Raw genomic sequence first — 19,911 nt, forward strand, 5'->3', positions numbered from 1 at the left:
ATGGGATATAAATGGCAAGCCTTCAATAGTTGAATTGGGCTCATATTGAGACTTTGTATTAGTGTTTTGGGCTCCACCTTTTTATAAGAATGTGTTTGGGCCCACATGCACTACTAGGTTATCATCAATTTTAACTATACAACGTTGTTGGACTTTCAACTTTTATCTTTGTGTGCTGGTGAAATTTTGTTTTTATTTTATTTCAATATTTATGTCACTTCCTCCACTCTTTTTCCAGATTTATGCAATTCACAAAAAAGTGTATGTATTAGAGCATCCGCAATGGTCGGCTAGCGACCGGCTAGCCGATTCGTCGCGCTGGCCGATCGGCTAGCCGAACCATTGCAATCGGCCAGCGCAAAATCGGCGAGCGGATCGGCGTGGTTGAAGCCCTTCTTTTTTAAAAAAATCATGTACTTTTTTTTTTAAAATCTTTGTACTTTTTTTTAATGAAATGGATTATTTTTCCCGTATATATGTCGTAAATTTAATTCCGTATATCGCAATTTTAATTCCGTAAATGTAGTATATTTTGAATTATTTTTATTCAAGGCACGCCTATGGTCGGCCTAAATCGACGTGGCGGAGTGGTTTTTTTAGTGTTGGCGACGTGGCGAGAGGAGAGAATGGCTGGCCTATGACTAGCCTACCGACCATTGCGGATGCTCTTATTGGGTGCAAGTCAATGTCAGATTTGTGAATTTAATAAATTAAAATAAATATATTACTGTTTCCATTTTAAATTAACTAATTTGAAGTTTTTTGAGAATCACCCAAATATAATCCCTATATAGTACTATATTTTATTATCTAACTAGAGTTATAAGACCAGGAGGAACATAACAAACACAAAATCCCTAATTATAATACATATAGATAGGAATACATCCTTTATTATTCCATCCTAGAGTTATATACGTGTCAGTTGAGAGTAATTAAATATAGCTATCAGTTGTTTTTGGACTACCAAGAATTCCGTATCTATATGAAAAGAATAAAAAATTTTGAAAAAGAAAAAAACAAATAATAGTAGTAATAAAATAGAGATGAAAGAAACATCAAAACAATGCATGTGATAGTCCATCATCACCCATGTTCTAGCAGAGTACAAAATGAAGTAGGTGACAAAAAATCTTCTTGAAATAAATCCAGTCTTGTTGTAGACCCAACCACCTCTCTCTCTCTCTCTCCTCACATTTTCAGTTAATTTTGTTGGCATTTGTTAGCATAATGTGGCTATGACCATAGCCCAAACCCCCTAGATTCCAACCTAACTAATAGGGACCCGTTTTATAGCATGGATAAAGTAGGTTTAGGACTTTAATCCTATATATATCCATTGTTTTATAGACTGGATAAAAACTTCCAAAGCCCGTCGGGCTTTAGAAAGCCTATCCAGGTCCGTGTCCACATCAGCATTTTACACTGTTGAGCCTTTACTATTATCCATAAAAAATGTGTGGGTTTATACACTGTTTGAAATAGATTTCCATCTTCTACCTTCTCATTCACTCTCTCTCTATCAATTACACTTGCCTCTCTCCGTACGATGCTTTGGCCGGCGACGGCTGTGTGGTTCAGTGGTCGTGGTCTCTCTCCAATCGGCCGCCAACACTCTCCGTCAATCTCTATCTCTCTCTCTATCGATTGAAATCGATGTGTTTCTCTTCTTTCCGCCCAAAAAATGGTCTTCTTCAATTTTGGTTACTGGGCATAGCCACTGACACATCCGTCGTCTTCTTCAATTTTGGCAAATGTGAGGCGGTGATGAGGTTGGACTGTTGATGTTCCAAATCTGAGCTTCGATTTTCTGTCAATTGCTTCAATAGATTTTTTCAATTATCATTTAGGCACCGATATTGATAGATGATTTGTTCTGGAGCTGAGCTTCCTATTCTATGGATTCATTGTTGCTACTGGAAATTTGTGGCAGTGATGATTTCTTCTAAGATCTCCGAGAGTTGCGAAAGTGGTGCCCGTTTGAAAATTTGTGAAGCATCACTTTGCCTTCTCTAATGTGTAAAAGTCAAGCTTGTTTATTTTCCACTCCATAAAATCAGAAATTAATCAGGGATGATTCTGATTTTTTTTTCGATTCTTCTCTGTTGCTAATAACCCCCAGCATTATCTAGTCTATAAAACAACATCACAAAAATCATATCCAAAAATCATATCCAGATGTTATCCAACTTATGGCCCGAAAATTTAATCCCAAGTTAATTATCATGTTATATCCAATTCACGCTATAAAATGGGTCCTAGGAGAACAAATAATCAATTTGGTGTTCCAATTCATTTTCCATGATAGTGATTTGTGAATTACTCCTATATAGCCAAAACTCTCAAGATCAACCTCATTAGGCTAAGTTTGAGAGCACAAGAGGCTCAATTAATTTAATGTCTGCCCTTTTCTTTTGATTGAGAGGGGGAGATGTAACTATGGGGGCCTATGTGGAAATTTTATTGCCTACACAAATAAGTTTGTATATATGTGTTATATAGAGGGTGCTGGATGCAAATCCATCCTACATCAAAAAGGAAAATAATAGTAGTACTATATTACAATTTTAATTGAAATGTGGTTTTTAAAGTAATCTAAAAATAAATTTGTAAGGTTTTGATCTAAAGCAGGCAGCAGTACACCAATGTACAAATAACATCCTACTAATGTGAAATTCTGAATAAAAGAGTTATGCTTGAAATCTGTTTTAATGTACAAGATATATGAATTGATATGGTTGGAAGTTAACTCAAAAAAAATGGTTGGCATCAAACTCTAACAGGTATGATCTAGTGGTACGAGATTCGTTCGTCTTTAATTAAATGATCAAAGATTCGATACATATCTTTGTGGGATGAAAGCAACTTTAAATCTTTGGATTAGTTGTCCCATCTTTCGAGATACGTACAAATCATCAAGGGATGTGTAGCAATGAAAAAGAATGGTTAATATCAGCGTGTATAAGTTGGCTAAGTGATAGAGTAATTAATGTCTAGGGTCAAAGGTTCGAGTTTGAATCTATCATGACGCGATGTATAGATTATAGTATTCATTTATAAAAAAGTATAAAGTCGAAATCATAGTTTTGGAGAAAAAAAAATCTCTAATTTGGTCTCCAATTCAAATCAAGTAGGGATGCCTCACCTAACTCAGATATGCGCTCAATTAATTCAACGCGTAATAATGTCTGATAAATTAAACAACACCATTAATATCTAATTAATTAAAATTAGCTAATGAAAAAAATATGAGTAGCTATAAATTAGATAAGATTTTTATTCTTTCCAATTCCTCCTAACTACTAACCGACACCAATAAAAGTTGGGCCGTACCTTACCGTATTGCACATGGGACTCTATTTTATTTAATCTTCCACCTATAAATGGCAAACAAAAATTTACGAAATTGTCCTCGTTCATGGCAGTTGAAAACCTGAGTCATTAAATCAAAGGAATTACTTATAAAATACTCCTAATTTAATACCATACTGAATTTATATAGATAGATTATTATGGTAGATTGATTGCAGAGCTCCTTCAATATTTAAAGTTTAAACGATAGGAGTAGTATATGGCAAGAACTTGTTCAAAAATAACGTTAAAATATTCATTAAATAATGCAAATTAAAGAACTCCAATAATATATAGAGGTAATATAATGCATTAAATCGTCTTACCTAAAATCATGGATCACAAAAACCAGACAAAATTACTAAATTAATCTTTTAGTTAAATTTAGTTTAAATTTAAATCCATTACGTAATCATTGATTATATTTACATGTTTACGTTTAATAACTTAATTGCATGATGTCTCCATTTTCCTTAAATAACAATGCATACTAATTATCATGATGTGATGAAAATTAAGTGTAGGAAATTAAAGTAATCCATAAACTACCTTTAAAAGGGCCTACATACACACAATAGACACAGTCACACACATAGGTATTTGTCGAAAATGATTGTTCAATATATCTATATCAAAATTAACAGTGAATTAGGTAATATCATGTACATATGCATGCAAAATATTCCATTGTTAATAAGTACACCATCCGTCCGCCATTAGAAGTCTCATTATTCACGGATGGAGGGAGTAATTCCACTAGCTAGCAGCAGCATGTATTATACACGTGTTTTAAATTGGTTGTCGCATCAATGTGTGTAATTACTGAAAAAGTGTTAGATGATCAAATATTTGTGAAAAAAATCATCTTTCGTGATTTATTTTTCAGATTTTACGTGCAAACTATATCAAATTTTAATACTCCTTCACGATTTATCTACAATAAAAATGTAAAGATATGAGATAAGTTATTTTCATGGGTAGATCAATGAAGGATCACAAGTGAATAAACTAAGTTTATATACACCTTTTGATGTATGTATTAGAGTTTGTATACTAGAAATCACGTTTCGAGTGATTGAATACTGTAAAACTATTATTTTATTTTCCAATGAATAAAACAGATTATTTTTGTCATAATGTTGTTATGTTTTACATTTAATGGATGTTAATGCATATTTAAATGTATAAGTTAACTTAACAAAGTCTAAGTCTTTGTTTTAGTAGACCGGTTGTGGGCGTCGTCCACTTTAAGGTAACACGGTCAGTTCTAAACAAAGAAAAAGATGAATTTCACAACCTAGATGGAATTTGACTATCCATCGAGAAAGGTTGCAATGTCAATCCGCATATTTCTAAGCCTTACCGAAATAAGATGACATTGGTGTGGTATAGCACTCGAACGGATCTAACAAAGAAGACTTGTCGTTGGGCTATCTACCGAAAGGCGGGTCTTGATAATATTTGTTTCTTAATCAATGTAGGTTAGCATTGAGCATACGGTATTAATTATGCATTACTTTGACTTATCAAATGGTGCGGGTTTTTCGTAACCCAATTATCCCGATATATTGGGTAGTGGTGATCAATATCTAGCGGTGCTAGGATTGCTATTATATTGAATCGTGCGCGAGGTGAGTCTCGTTTGATAATGTCCTCAAGAGGAGCGTGAAACAAGGTTTTATTATTCGGAACCTAGCTAGTTGGAGTTTGATTACTCTATGAACAATAAATAAGCGTTTCATGCTAAGTCCACTCTTGGAATTAATAAGAAGTTAATTAATTAAGTCAAGAGCAGACATTAATTAATTATTGGACATTTTAATCTTAAGCGCGGGAAATGAAAGTTAAACGGAAACCCGGATTACTTGTAATTTCGGATTTGGATGGGGAGAGTTCAATATTACTTCAGTAGTGGCTGCTCGTAATATTCCAATTATAACTTATAATTAAATTGTGGGTTCAATTTAATTAGTAAAAAGTAAATTGGATGAGCCCATATCCAAAACTTTCCATAGATCCCTGTCTGGGCCCAAAAGGAACTTAATATAAATAGGAGAATAAAGGAGACAGAAACAACACAATTTTATTTCATAAAATTTTCGAAAATTTTCAGCCCCTAGCTGAAGGAGATTTCGAATTCCACTCCTATTCCAAAAGGATTTCTTCTGTCTTCTTTATTCAAGTCCTAGTATTCTAGTAAGATCAGCCCACACTGATATTGGAATACAGTTCGAGAACCAGAGAGAAGATTTGTGGTCTAGTATTCAAAGCATCACGTGGAGAAGGAGCTAGCCATCTTCAATTCTTTGGAGAATTAATTAGGTATTTTTCTGCTCCGTAGAAAAGCATGTTTTAGGTTTCAATATTCTTAAAGCATGATTAATTCAAGTTATGAGCATGATACATGTGATAATTACGCGAATAGATTTTGTCTAAATAATCTGCTAAATAGATCTGATTATTATGTGATTTATTGGTTTGATTAATAATTGTAAAATTATGATAATCAAGTTCAACACCGCTTCCGCTGCCGGTTCCATGAGTATGGAGATTAGAGAAACTAGTATAGATACTAGTAAATGTTTTGAGAGGTTAACTCACGCCAAATAACGAAGATGATCACGGATCATGAGCTGTAAAGAGCCAAAGGATCATGTTATTTTTTCATTTTTATTTTTGTTGTTTACGATAACATTAATTAAATGGAGTACTATAGATTAGAGATTGATACTACAAGATAATTAAAATAAATAAATATATAAAGCATGAGTGTTACGGCTATGTACGGACTTAATTATTTAAATGCAAGATGTAATAAGGCTATTGGCTAGTAGCTAGCTTGCATATATGCCTCGTGAAAATGACCGGTCTTGAACTTTATAGATTAGGAGTATTTTGCAATTTTAGAAATAAGATGGATAAATTATGAAAGTTTGATTATGATATATAGTATAGGAACATAATTTTAAGTTAGATAAATTGCAATATTTTTTCTGCTTTCATACGCAATATAATTGTGAATAAATTCATATTAATTTTATGATTCTGTTATTGGATTTTTAAAATTGTGGAGCAAATCAGAATTTAAGGGAAAAAATGTACCAACACTTCAATAAAAAAAAATCATAAACCAAATATATTTGAAATATTAATAACTTCCGTACGGACACGTTAGTAGTACTAAGAATTAAAAATTTTCAAGAATTACTTTATGGATAGCTGGCCAAAATCATTCATTCGAGATTGATGGCCAGCTTAGCTAATTTCTTATCTGTATTTTAATTGCCTCGAATTCACGACTCATTTGCATATAACATTTTATTTATCTATTACGCGTGTAATTATGAGATTAAATATCGGAAATAATACAATTATTACTCGATTCTTGTAATTTTAGGACGAATTTTATGTCGTTGAAAATTGGAATCGCCACAATATTGGTCAACTTCAAAAAATATTGTAATCTCACAATTCTTCAAAAAGAATTCAACGGAAAAGTATGTTGTTTACTAATGAAACGACGTTATTTTACGGTGATGAATTTGGAAAGTTCTAATCACAAAATATTAGAAATGTAGTTTTATAATTACAATATTTCTAAACATATATTTTCTGTAAAAAATGTCAAAACACAACAAATTCATAAAAATGATGTACTCCATTATTCACGATAATTAATCATATGAATCGAGATATGCATTTGATTATAAACAAGATAGCATTAAGTAAAGTTAAAGTGCCTATATGAAGATTCCAAAAAATAGTTTACAAATTTTGGGGTTGTCATTGCACGTAACAACGATATCTTGAATTGTTTGGCAAATCCACTTTTTATATCAAACTTTGGTGGTTAAATATTGTCTTATTCTTGATAGGCTGTTATTTAATGATAACAAGGAAACAAGCATCCAATACTTTAAAAAGATGTCATGTGACAATTAAGATAATCAGTTCGCCTTTTGTTATGCTTACGGATCTTATCATACACGATAAGTTAAATCTAAGTTAATTATATTCATGCATACTTAATCTCATTGCAATTTTTAAAATTGCGAACGAATATTTTAAATAGTGCTAGATCGTTCAATATATAAACAGCAAGGTATAGAGTTCGACTTTTACGCAATTTCTCCTCCTCAATGGCCAAATTAAAGAAATGATCATGTATTCGCCATATTTATAAATTGAAAAAAATTATAGTCCATTTATTTAATTCAATAAAATTATTTAATTTTGTCTTTGTAGCACTAAAGTTTGTCATGGATAAGATAACAGTAGTTTTCAATCTAAATACACGATACAAGAGTTCTTCGAACATAGAATCAATGGGGATTTAGGGGGGCAGGTAGAGCGACCGATCCCTCCAGATCATCCGGAGAATCTAATTATTTTCGAGTCGAGTCAAAAAAAAACACCAAAATTGGTCATAAAATATTTGAATAAGTTCAAAATTAATGCAATGTTGAATGTTCCATTTTACTTTTTAGAGTTCAAATATTTATTGCTCATATATATAGTTTCCTGATAAAAGCGAATGAATTTTACATTCTAAATAATGAAATTGCAAATAAATTGTACTATAAAACTAAATGTAATTACTACAATAGTTTTATTTCAATCTGAATACACGACGCTCTTCGAACGTAGAATCAATGGGGATTTAAGGGGACGGGAGGAATGGCTGGTCCCTCCAGACCGTCCAGAGAATCTAATTACTTTTGAGTCGAGTCAAAAAACACCAATTGATCATAAAATATTTGGATAAGTTCAAAATTAATGCAATGTTGAATGTTCCATTTTATTTTTTAGAGTTAAAATATTTATTGCTCGTTTATATACTTTCCTGATAAAAGCAAATGATTTTTTAATTCTAAATAACGAAATTGTAAATCTGCTAATGAATATTTAATCCAATGAATCTAGCAAATGAATACGGAGTAGTATAAATAAATTGTGTAAAACTAAAGTAATTAAAATAGTTTTTGTGAAGTAAAAAGGAGATCTGGCGCAAATGGAGGCAAAGTAATTAAGTGGCGTGATTTATTACAGTTGACATTAATTTATGCAAGAAGAGGAAAAAAGTGACCGTATACGGAAAGGTGCATACGGCACAGTACACACAGTAGCTCGCACTGACCGGTATTTTTTTTATTTTCCATGTGGGTCCCACCTGGCCTTTAAATTGTGTTTCTGTTTCTCTTGTTGTATGAAATTTAGTGGAATGCCATACCCCATGCACGTGGTGTTAAATGACCATACGGCCCTTTCGTCTTCTTTGAGGGGATAATACTAGTAGTAATTTTTTGAAAAGTCCCATCGACCACGTTCTGGCGTGGTCAAGCGACGACGGACCTTGGGATGGAGCATGTCCAGGCAACCGCTGCAACGTGTTTGAGTGTGTTTGACGCGCAAACCCCCTCGTCATTCAATTATGTACTCCTACTATCTTATAGCAGTTGAGGTTTATTCTTTTTCTTTTTTTACATATTATTTCAATTTAGATGAGTCGTTCTATTTGCTAGCTAAAAGTTTTATACTTTATTTTCTTTTCACTTAAACCTTTAAACATCAATTTCTAAATCTTGCGTCCAAAATATCGCCTCGATTGCCTTGTGATGGAGGGAGTCTTTTATAAATTTGTCCCAAGATAATTGAAGCATTTATTTTAGGTACGAGATTTTAAAAAATGATGTTTAAAGATTAGGTGTAAAGATAATATAAAAGATAAAAAGAGAGTAAAATATGAAGGAAAAAAAAAATTTAGCTATAAAAAGATGCAGTTCTACTCAACTGGGATGATCCTAAAAGAAACACCATACTACTTTTATCTTTAGCCCAATAACAATATATTGTTTTTATATAGTAACAGATTGACATCAAAACACTTGATTCCTATACTATCCATAATTATTTCACTTGAGACGGGGACGCAAAATTATGTCCAGGTAGAGGCTATATACATGAATGCACTTTTTCTTTCCAATCATAGGTCGAGCTATATGTGGTTCAAGGACATTCTACCGATACTACGTACACATGTAATAATCCGTAACATGATTATTAAAAATAAAGAAAGCCAAAGACGCTAATTCAGCAGAGGAAGAGACAACCGACCCCAGTTGAAGAAATTGATTTTTGATATAGGAAAATAGAAAAAAGGTGATGGCATAATAGGAATTTGGAAGAAATGAAAAGGGCAAAGAGTGAAAAAGTTATAGAGAGTCATAATCATTAGACAGCCGCATGTCTCCTCAGAAGTGGATCTTCGCACGTTACGAATGTTTACTCTCTTTCTACTCGCATTCAACCTTCAATCCTCTCTCTCTCTAATTACTCTTCACACTTCCACACAAACACAAACCAACCGCCATCCCTCTCTCTCTCTCACACACACAGCATCAACCCACATTCAACTCCTCTCTCTCTCTCTCTCTCGTCTCCGCATCAAACTGCTGTACCACTTTCCCCTTAAAGCTCTAATTTTTGGGTGAAATTTCGCAATTCTTCCTTTCTCACCATATTTTCAACTCTCATTTAATCATTTCTGGCATCAAATTAAAGCTCCGCTTGCAGCTTTTTTACAAATCCATGTAGACAATCGGTCAATAAAGCAAATCATGTTATGCGAAATCATTTCATCTCCGCCCAGGCCCCACGCCAAACCTTCTCTCTCTCTCTAGAAATTGAGGATTTCCTTTGATGATTCTGCGATGAAGAATTTCCAGTGGCTGAAGCAGATAGCGAACACGCACAGCAAGCTGGAGAGGAGGCTGTCGCTGGGGGAGTACAAGCGCGCGATTTCATGGTCGAAATACCTGATTTCGTCGGGAGCGGAGATCAAGGGCGGCGGTGAGGAGGAGTGGAGCGCTGACATGTCGCAGCTCTTCATCGGCAACAAATTCGCCTCCGGGAGGCACAGCAGGATCTACAGAGGCGTCTACAAGCAGCGAGACGTCGCGATTAAGCTCATCAGCCAGCCTCAGGAAGATGGGGATTTGGCTGCATTTTTGGAGAAACAGTTCACTTCTGAAGTTGCTCTCTTGTTCAGGCTCAGGCACCCCAACATCATCTCTGTGAGTCAGATCTTCATTTTTCTAGCTTTTTGTTTCCCCCTTTTGCCTAATTTTGAGTGTTGTACCCTATGCATAGAACCTTGTACGTTGTGCATCTGAAAAATATAGGTCCATTGGCATTGTGAGTGAACTTTTGCATTTGTTATGCATTGAATATTGTACGTTGGACATGCATATGAGAAATATAGGTTCATTGACATTGTGTGAGAACTTTTGCATTTGTTTATTTGTTCTCTTCACTGATTATTGTATCATTGTATGCCAATGTACATGGACAAAATGGATTAATGTACAAAGATTTGTTTTTGAGTCAAATCTCCATCTTGTAATTTTCCCAGTTGCCTAATTAGGCTACTTCAAGATTCCTAATTTATGAATTTGGCCAAGAAAGCTTCCTACATAGTTAGTTGTCAGGTGCTAGCTGTTTCTATCTTGTTGAAGTATCTTAACTGCCGACCCTCATTGTTCAAATCGTCTGCTGTCTTGAAAGAATCTTGTAATGTCCATCACTTTCACTAACAAGAAGATGTGTTGTTGTTGAAGTTTGATTGACTTTATAAATGCAGTTCATTGCAGCATGTAAGAAACCCCCAGTATTTTGTATTATCACAGAGTACTATCCCGGTGGCTCCCTTAGAAAGTACCTCCACCAGCAAGGGCCGCATTCGCTCCCCCACGACCTCGTGCTGAGGCTGGCGCTTGACATTGCGCACGGCATGCAGTATCTTCATGCTCGGGGGATTCTTCATCGGGATCTTAAATCCGAGAACCTTCTGCTCGATGAGGATATGTGTGTCAAGGTAGCGGATTTTGGCATCTCATGTTTGGAGACACAGTGTGGCAGTGCCAAGGGATTCACGGGCACCTATCGCTGGATGGCCCCGGAAATGATCAAGGAGAAACACCACACGAAGAAAGTCGATGTTTACAGTTTTGGCATTGTCATGTGGGAGCTGCTAACTGCGTTGATACCTTTTGACGACATGACTCCAGAACAAGCAGCGTTTGCAGTATGCCAGAAGGTATAGATTTAAAGCTTAGTTGACGTTGGCTTGCATCTTGAAATGGTTCCGAATTGAAATTTTGTTATTCAATTATCTCAAAACTCACCATATACATAGTGTTTCTTGATGACATTCAAGTGAACGGAGTTGAAGTCTAGAGATACTATGAAGGCTTGTCAATCGATGTTTTAGACCTTTACTCGTTTGATTACTAGAGATTAAAAGTGGTGATAATGGCCTTTGCTAATGACCCTCTAAGGTTGATGATACACTTTTAGGAATGTTGGAATCATTAGTCATATTTCTTTATTTGTCTCATAGTTGGAAAAAAAAAACTGTTGTTTAAATGTGGATCTTTCATTACTTTGCATTAGTATGCACTGGACTACGTATTCGATCGCCTCGATTTAGTTGTAATGCTTACTAACTACATAGTGTAACATTTCATATCTTCTTAGGACTGTTAACTTTCTGTGATAGCTTTTGAAGTTTGAACTAAACAATTTTGGAGCTTGTTTGTTTACTCATTCTGCTGTAATATTGTGTGTTCTTGGCAGAATGCAAGGCCGCCGCTGCCTTCTACGTGCCCTGCAGCATTTAGCCGTCTCATCCGGCGTTGCTGGTCGAGCAATCCAGACAAGCGGCCGCATTTTGATGAGATCGTAAGCATACTCGAGGGCTACTCGGAATCTCTAGGGCGAGACCCGGAATTCTTTTCCTCGTATGAGCCGTCAGAGGGATATGCTCTTGCAAGGTGCATACCGAAGTGTATTGCAGCTCGTCGATCCCCGCCGGTCGGGACATGAGGACCTGTCCGATCAGGTGTGATGGATGCTAAATGCATTGTAGTAGTTTTCATCAATGTTAGGAATGAGTTTGATTTGTGATTTAAGGTGCAATTGATTCCTTCTACAACCATTTAGTTTTTCCTTTCTTCTATGGAATGTTGTGGAGTTGAGATAGTTCTCTTTGATTACTCTCCAAAATGGGGATGATAATTCTAAAGAGAAAATTCTGTTAGAAAAAAGTGTAGTATCATGGAAAATTTAATTTAATATTTTAACTTTTTAGCAAATGCACTATAATAGTATGTGGAAATATAAATCAATGCTTATACAAGTGTTGATGTTGAGGTTAGTGAGCATTGATTTTACTATAATTTACTGTATATGTTGAGAGTAATAAGTATTAAATACAGGCTTCGTTAGTATATGTTGAAAGGTTACACATTTAATAGTAATCCAATACCACAACCTCATTATTAATGAAAAATAGTCTCGTTCTTAATTTTAGTCTGTTCATTAAAATTAATCTACTACTATCTATTTATAAAAAAATTTGGTGCAATTTTTTTCTCTTTATGTCTCCTATTTTACCATCCTATAATCTAACAAGCTGGAAATTAATGTGTCATTGAAACGATTCTAATATGAGGATTTGACTGTCAAAGTCGGATTATATGTCAAAAGTCAAAACTAAAAAGTTTACTGTTAATAGTAAAACAAACCAAATTTATATAATTTCGTAACAAAATTTATATCATTTCAGATCTACTATTGCTGGATCATATCCCAACTTACATAACAAATACTCAAATTTCAATATATTACACATGCTTAATATATACTCCCTCCGTCCACGAATAAAAGTCCTGTTTTTCTATTTTGGTCCATCCACGAATAAGAGTCCCGGTTCATAATTATCATAAATGGTAAAGAGACCCCACATTCCACTAACTCATTCCACTCACATATCATTTAAAACTAATATATACAAGTGAGACCCATATTCCAATAACTTTCTTCCACCCACTTTTCTTAACATTTCTTAAAACCCGCACCATTTAAAAATGAGACTCTTAATCGTGAACGGAGGGAGTACTCCATAATTCAGAATTCAATGGCTAATTTAGAGACTTACAAATTTACAATATCTCCCCATTCAAACTTATTTATATATACCAAGTAAACAATTGAATTATTGTACCCCATTTTACCTATATATACCAACGGAATTTACTAGAAAAAAAACTCACTCAATTCACTAGGGTTCTCATGACTCAACTCTTTGAAGGTGGAATCTTCAATGAGTGATGTGAGGCAGCTAAATGGTTTGGATTGATTTATGGAAGAAAACTTGAAGAAGCTCGAAAATAGGTACGATAAAGTTCTGAGGGCACAAGGCCAACTTTTGTGCGTTGACAATCTATGTCAAATCCAAATGAGATGGTCACACCACCAAAGACAGAGAATAGAAGTGGCGATTTTGCAACTACTTCGATCACATAAGAGAGATGGTTCGGTCCGAGCATCCATAACACTTTTGGTATGTCAAGAGGAATCAATTTAGGATCAACTGAAGTTATGTTATGTTATGATTTAGGAATTAATTTGATTGAGAAACAATCTTATGTTATGTTATGATTTACCACCCACAGAAGGAAAACCTTCAGAGTTCAGAATAACTTCAAAGGATATCGGCTTTCTAAATTTGAAATTAATGTTTTTATATCTGTTCTCTGTCTTTTTTCTATATGTTACATTTCTTTTTGTATTTTTTGCATTCATAATAAGGGATGAGTTTCTTTTACTTTTGTTCCAGAAGGAAAAATAAGCAATTGCATCTACTTAATAAGCACATCTAATTATCTCTAATTAGTATATGTAAGCTAAAAGTGATTTTAGATATCACCGTCCCATAATAGATGACATAGTTGGAGAATGATACGAGATTTTAATTAGGAGATATGTGTTAGGTGGAGAGAGAAAATAACATAATTATATTAATGTGAGAGAGAAATTTTTTTAAAAAAAAAATGTGATATTTTTTGTGAGAAATATTCAGAAAGGAAAGTGTGACATTTTTTATAGGAATAAGGGGGTATGTATGTAAATATGTCAAGTAAAAATTACCGCACGTGTGAGAATTTTGACAGACCATTCCATAGTTAATAAAGTATAGAAATTTTATTTCACTAATAAAGCATGTGACAGTTTGGCCGAGTGGTCTAAGGCGCCAGATTTAGGCTCTGGTCCGAAAGGGCGTGGGTTCAAATCCCACAGCTGTCAATTTATTTTTATTTTTTAGTATTACAATTTAATGTATAAATAATGAATACTACTAATATGTTTTTGCAAGAAAATATATAAAACTGAAACAGGTCTAAAATATTATCCTTGTTGCTATATTTGTTCATATTTATCTGCTTTGTCAAAATGATATATCCTAAATTCCTGGCCTCAATAATTCGGAATTCTCAAAAGAAATTAATTAATAAATAAATGGAGTACTTGAAGTAGACGACATTGTTGCCCCATTCCCCTTGGCATATGTGGTTTCATGCTTCATGATAATTGATACACACATAAACTAGGTAACACATTCCACTACTTGATACGACTACATTTTGTGCTAATCACATGATCTTATCACCCAATTTCGAATTATATGACCTTTTAAATTTTAACTACCATGTTCTCAGCTTTTTATTTCTTAATTTTTTTTAGAATAACTAATCATCATGCTAATTTATAAGCATTTCAAAAGATGAGATAGTTGTCTTAAAGTTTTCAAGGCTGATCCATACCCAAGAGATAGGTCCATTGACCATTTGGTTAAGAATGGATGAGTCACATATCACTCGATCATACCTCTTGAGTTTTTATTTTTTATTATTTTGATGTTAAAATTCTCAAATTTCATTTTTTTTCTTAAATACTAGAGTTAAACTCAAGTTAAGCAAACCAAACAAGCTCAATAAATATTTTTAATCATCCCATACACAACACACTCAAACATTCTTAAAAACTCAACCTGCAATTGAAAATCAAAAGTATAATATTTTTTACAAATAAAATCATAAATATAAAAATATAAGAAACCAAAATCCCTCTATTATTTCACAATTAAACTTGTTTCTATATGAATATAGTTACAAAAATATAGGCTAAAATAGGTGAGGTTATAACTACTGCGTTGGGATGTGAGCAGCAATATCCAAAACCTTCAACTGCGCTTTCTGATTATCCCTCGTTTCCCCTTTTCCAATCCAAATTCATGACTCTCCTTTTCTTCCGATTGCTCTCGTAAATCTCTTCTTTTCTTGTTACTTCATTTCGCCCGGTGATGGCGACTCCTCCGTCTGACTCTCCGCCGAGTTCCGCTGCCGGAAAGCCGCCAAACCCAGGTTTTAATTAATACTACCTCTTAAGTATTTTTAGCTCGATTCGATTTGATTATGGCTTCGATTTTGTTTTTACCTTTTTTTTATTTCAATTAAAATGGAGAGTTGAGCTCTGGAATTCTAGTATGCTAGTGAAGTCCGCCAATTTCCTGTTTTATACTGTTAAGGTGAAGTGATGTGGTTCATCCAAGTTCAGGAGCTGTTCGCTAATTTAACCGCATCGATGTATGGCTATGTGAAAATGATGTTTTTTGGGGGGTGTATTTAGGAATTAGATTGGTTGAACTTTGAGTTCATGAATGGGGAATCTAGCTGGAAAATTGTTGTAATTATGCTCTCAAACGTAACTGTGGGAATGGGATGAGCTTAGGAGCTGAATGATCTGTTTTAATTTAGAAAAGAAGCATGAATTAGTGAATTTGGGTCTCGGGACCTATCTAACTTAGAATGAGAAAATATTCATTTTCTGCTCTTTTACCACTTCCAATACTATTTCCTCAACTACACTCTTCAGATTGAGACCCTGTAATTGGAGTGCTTTAGCCTTTAGGTCAGTTTTTAACATCTATTAACTCAAATTGTAGGCCAGTAATTTCCCATTAAGCCACTCTTTGGTCATTGGGAAAATAAATCTTGATTACATTCTTGTCGTTTTTACACAATATGACCCTGCTAGTTCTGATATTTCAAAATTTTAACTGCAGTCTCTGTAGAACCATCTAATGGTGGTAATCCAGACACAAAGGTAGAGGCTGTGAAGGAGAGTTCGCCCACTTCAGTATTTGTGAACTCAGAACCAATTCGGGAAGAGCAAGTACAAAATGCAATGAAGTTTCTCTCCCATCCAAAAGTTAGGGGGTCCCCTGTCATGTATAGAAGGTCATTTCTTGAGAGGAAGGGTCTCACAAAAGAAGAGATCGATGAAGCCTTTCGGCGTGTTCCTGTAAATATAAACTATCTCCAACTCAAGTAGAACAATTCGTTACTGTGCTCTTAGCTCTCTAAGTACAGTTGAAATTCTCACCGTTTTAATTTTTATAGGATACAATGACGGATGCGTCAACAACGCAGCCAGCTGTCTCTAGTCAAGGTATTTCTGTAACTAATAATTTTATTCTTAGATATTAATGACAAATCAGTTCTAGAACTTAAACCTATTTTTGTCATGAGAGTAGGGACTAAACGCTTCATTTATTACTTCTTCTCTTATATGTAGATGGGCAGATAAAACCTTCGTCAAATGTTCAACAGCAACCTCCAACACAAGTGCTTCAGCCTGCAGCTATTGCACCTGTGGGTAGCGCACCAAAAATTGGGATGCTCTCCCAATTCCACTGGTATCATGCTATACTTGCTGTGGGATTTCTAGCTGCATCAGGTGCCGGAACTGCAGTATTTCTCAAGGTGTTCATTTTTATATTTGAGGCACCTTTGGAACTAGTAGCCTGTGAATTTATGTTTTGAACAGTTGAAAATTCAAGTAGTTATTATTTGTCTGTTGAAATCTTGTTGTTATATTTGGAGTGGCTTGCATCCGTTTGTTTGATACAACTAATTTGACATTACTTTTTTGTGGTATTCTTTTGGTTAGAAATCTGTTGTCCCCAGGTTGAAGTCATGGATTCGTAAGGTTGCATCAGAAGAAGATGAAGAGGGCCTGTTAAAGAAAAACGACGCAAAACCAAGTGTAGCAGAAGAAGCCGCTGCTGCTGCAAAAGCTGCTGCTGTTGCTGCAGCCGACGTAGCTCGAGCCAGTCAAGAGATGTTGACAACGAAAATAGAAGGTAGACTGTATTGATTTAAGTACTTCATTACGCAGCTTAGTAAACTGTTGGTGTTTGTTGTATCTTGTTTCTAATTTTTAGCTAATATTACTTCTGTTGGGATAGATTTTTTTTTGTATTCTTCTCATTGACATTATTTTTGTTGTTTTTCCAGAAAAAAGATGCTTTGAGGAGCTTCTCAGTATGTTAAATGCTCAATTACATGAGATGAAATCAATGAGCAATTCAATACAGAAGTTGGAAAGTGGTAAAGAGTAGCTTCCTGTTAATTAATGTTGCATTGTTCTTCCCTTTCTTGTTCAGAAAATTGTGCTGTTTTGTTTTTTCCCTTATAACATACTAGTATTATTTAGTTGAGTTACATCACATCTGAGCAGAAAAGTTTGGAGTAGATCCAATGTTTATATTATGCCATTATCAAATTGCGTAAAAGTTTGGAGGCACATAAGGTTTTTTTAACAAACAGGGGTTAAGTTGTGTTGTGTGAAAGTATGTATCGATTATAACTAAATCATTGTAGTTCATTAGTAATTATGTGTCCAAGGGTAGTTTTCTATTCAATATCACCATATAATCTGGGGTGCTATTATAAGTTTTTAGAATTGCTGCAAAAGAGAGGGGGCTTAATGAGAAGAATCCAATGAGCAGGTGGCTTTTAGGGACCTTAAACTTCTATTTGATCGATTCTGACTCATATGCACACATGTTCATTAATGACATGTCAAACAAAATGAATTAACTTGTACATAAGCTGATAAGCGCCAACTTATTGCATCTATACTTGTGATCTAGAGTCTAGACACCCCTCCTCAAGCTTTTTTACCTTTATTATTCATAACATGTGTTAAGCATATGGAACATCTCCAACTGATATGGGTGACTTTCTGTTTTTAATGTCGATGTTAGGACAAAGCGTAAATGGGAGAATTGCTCTGGATGAACAGGACAAGCAAAGGTTCTCGGGAACCAGTTCAAGGGTGAGATAATCATTTTATCTATAACAGCATGTAAAGCTCATCTAATCAGTTGTGGTATTTCATTTTATTCTTGAACATGCTTCTTGGCTTTTCAGCAACCCTATACCAATGGCAAGACAGATACTGAATCACGTTCAGGTTAAATTCATTGATCAAGTAGTTGTCATTTTGTTCGATTGATTTTTCAGTTCCTTGATATCTTGAGTTTTGGAACTGTGCAGTAAGATCTACCTCTCCACCTGTGTCTGCAGAACCTCCTCACCCTAAGTCGTATATGGAGGTATATTTCTTTGTCGTTATTAATTCTTGTGATATCAATCCTGCTTCCATTCCTTTGTGACCCACGAAGCATGATACTTCAGATTATCGCTGTCTTGTGATATCCAAAAAAATCCTTTTCTTTTTCTGTCTTGTTCTTGCCCGCTAATATGTACGCCTGCTTGCAGATAATGTCGATGATACAGAGAGGAGAAAAACCTTCGAATATAAGGGTTAGTCCACTAGTTCAAATGGTGTTTGTGTTGATTTCTTGTATATATTCAGAGCTTTATCTTAAGGCTAAACTTTTGCTTTTGTTTTCAGGAGATCAACGATGCTCCACCGAACCCCAATCAGCCGCTAACAAATCCGCGTGCAGCACCGAGGCCAAAGGTCTGGCATAAAAAATTTACTTCTTTTTGAACACTATTTTCTTAGATTTATCAGACCCTCAACACTAACAGTTCTTGCAATCAGCCGTGGGAGGTTAGTCAACCACAGAACACCTCTGTCAACACTTACCCGTCGCAAGAGATCAGCAACGGGACAACCTACCATTTCCAAGACAACCAATCGAATGGAGATGACGGAGTGCCTTGGTGGCAGAAGAAAAATGTCAGAATCACAGAAGTGGAATCCAGTGAGGAACATAACTTTGGATCTTCCAACATCCCTGCAGCCAACAACCAGCCACCTCAGAGGTCTTGGGTGCCTCCGCAGCCACCTCCTGTGGTGATACCCGAAGCCGCTGTGGCCATACGCCAGCCTAAGAAGGCTGCAGTTCAGGCAGAGCCAATGAATGACGACCAATTCTTAGCTCGTTCAGGAGATGCAACTGATGAGCTGCAGAAGATCACCCGATACTCCGAGACTGCAGGTGGGTCCGTGGAGGGTAGTTCCGGGTTTACAGACCCTTCGGCTACTGAGATACAAAGGGAGGAGGATAATGGCTCGTATCTGGAGACCTAAGAAGTAAGCATCAGCTCGTGTTGATTCGAAATGATCTGCTTACAAACTAGTCTATCCGATCATATGATTTTCTGCTCTATGCTATACTCCAAACTCTAAATATACAATGTGAAGATACATGTTTTGTGCATATATGGCTTAGACCACATAACTTCATGGACATTTTGCATTTTCCCTTTCCTTTTTTGGTGTTATTATTGTGTGTGTGGAATTATATTTGCATCAATTTTGACATGAAGTGCATTATTGTGGTCAGAATGTCAAGAGATTCTGCTTCATCCTTCCTCACAAAATACAAAAAAATTTAAGCTA

General features: G+C 35.1%; 2 protein-coding genes and 1 non-coding gene across 3 annotated transcripts; all 3 read left to right on the forward strand.

Annotated features, from left to right (window-relative positions):
• Positions 1–9,623: 9,623 nt before the first annotated feature.
• On the forward strand, positions 9,624–12,503 carry LOC125215036 (serine/threonine/tyrosine-protein kinase HT1-like). Its single transcript, XM_048116327.1, has 3 exons — positions 9,624–10,424; positions 10,991–11,446; positions 11,986–12,503. The coding sequence occupies exons 1-3, from the start codon at positions 10,062–10,064 to the stop codon at positions 12,232–12,234; spliced, it is 1,068 nt and encodes a 355-aa protein (XP_047972284.1). The 5' UTR covers positions 9,624–10,061; the 3' UTR covers positions 12,235–12,503.
• Positions 12,504–14,416: 1,913 nt separating this feature from the next.
• On the forward strand, positions 14,417–14,496 carry TRNAL-UAG. Its single transcript has one exon. It is a non-coding gene; the product is annotated as a tRNA-Leu (tRNA).
• An 897-nt stretch (positions 14,497–15,393) lies between these two features.
• Positions 15,394–19,761, forward strand: LOC125214084 (peroxisomal membrane protein PEX14). The gene is made up of 12 exons (XM_048114961.1): positions 15,394–15,614; positions 16,316–16,554; positions 16,653–16,701; positions 16,828–17,015; positions 17,203–17,395; positions 17,550–17,642; positions 18,302–18,372; positions 18,468–18,510; positions 18,594–18,652; positions 18,819–18,863; positions 18,955–19,023; positions 19,108–19,761. Exons 1-12 carry the CDS (start codon positions 15,554–15,556, stop codon positions 19,597–19,599), a joined length of 1,602 nt encoding a protein of 533 aa, XP_047970918.1. The 5' UTR covers positions 15,394–15,553; the 3' UTR covers positions 19,600–19,761.
• Positions 19,762–19,911: the final 150 nt, after the last annotated feature.

The sequence above is a fragment of the Salvia hispanica genome, chromosome 3 (genome assembly GCF_023119035.1).
Source record: "Salvia hispanica cultivar TCC Black 2014 chromosome 3, UniMelb_Shisp_WGS_1.0, whole genome shotgun sequence".
Taxonomy (NCBI): Eukaryota; Viridiplantae; Streptophyta; class Magnoliopsida; order Lamiales; family Lamiaceae; genus Salvia; species Salvia hispanica.

Coding starts and splice junctions, on each gene's coding strand:
- LOC125214084 (XM_048114961.1), top strand. CDS start 15,554: ATGGCGACTCCTCCGTCTGACTCTCCGCCGAGTTCCGCTGCCGGAAAG. Junction 17,396..17,549: donor GTTGACAACGAAAATAGAAG/GTAGACTGTATT, acceptor TTGTTTTTCCAG/AAAAAAGATGCTTTGAGGAG. Junction 19,024..19,107: donor GTGCAGCACCGAGGCCAAAG/GTCTGGCATAAA, acceptor TCTTGCAATCAG/CCGTGGGAGGTTAGTCAACC.
- LOC125215036 (XM_048116327.1), top strand. CDS start 10,062: ATGAAGAATTTCCAGTGGCTGAAGCAGATAGCGAACACGCACAGCAAG. Junction 10,425..10,990: donor GGCACCCCAACATCATCTCT/GTGAGTCAGATC, acceptor TTATAAATGCAG/TTCATTGCAGCATGTAAGAA. Junction 11,447..11,985: donor CGTTTGCAGTATGCCAGAAG/GTATAGATTTAA, acceptor TGTTCTTGGCAG/AATGCAAGGCCGCCGCTGCC.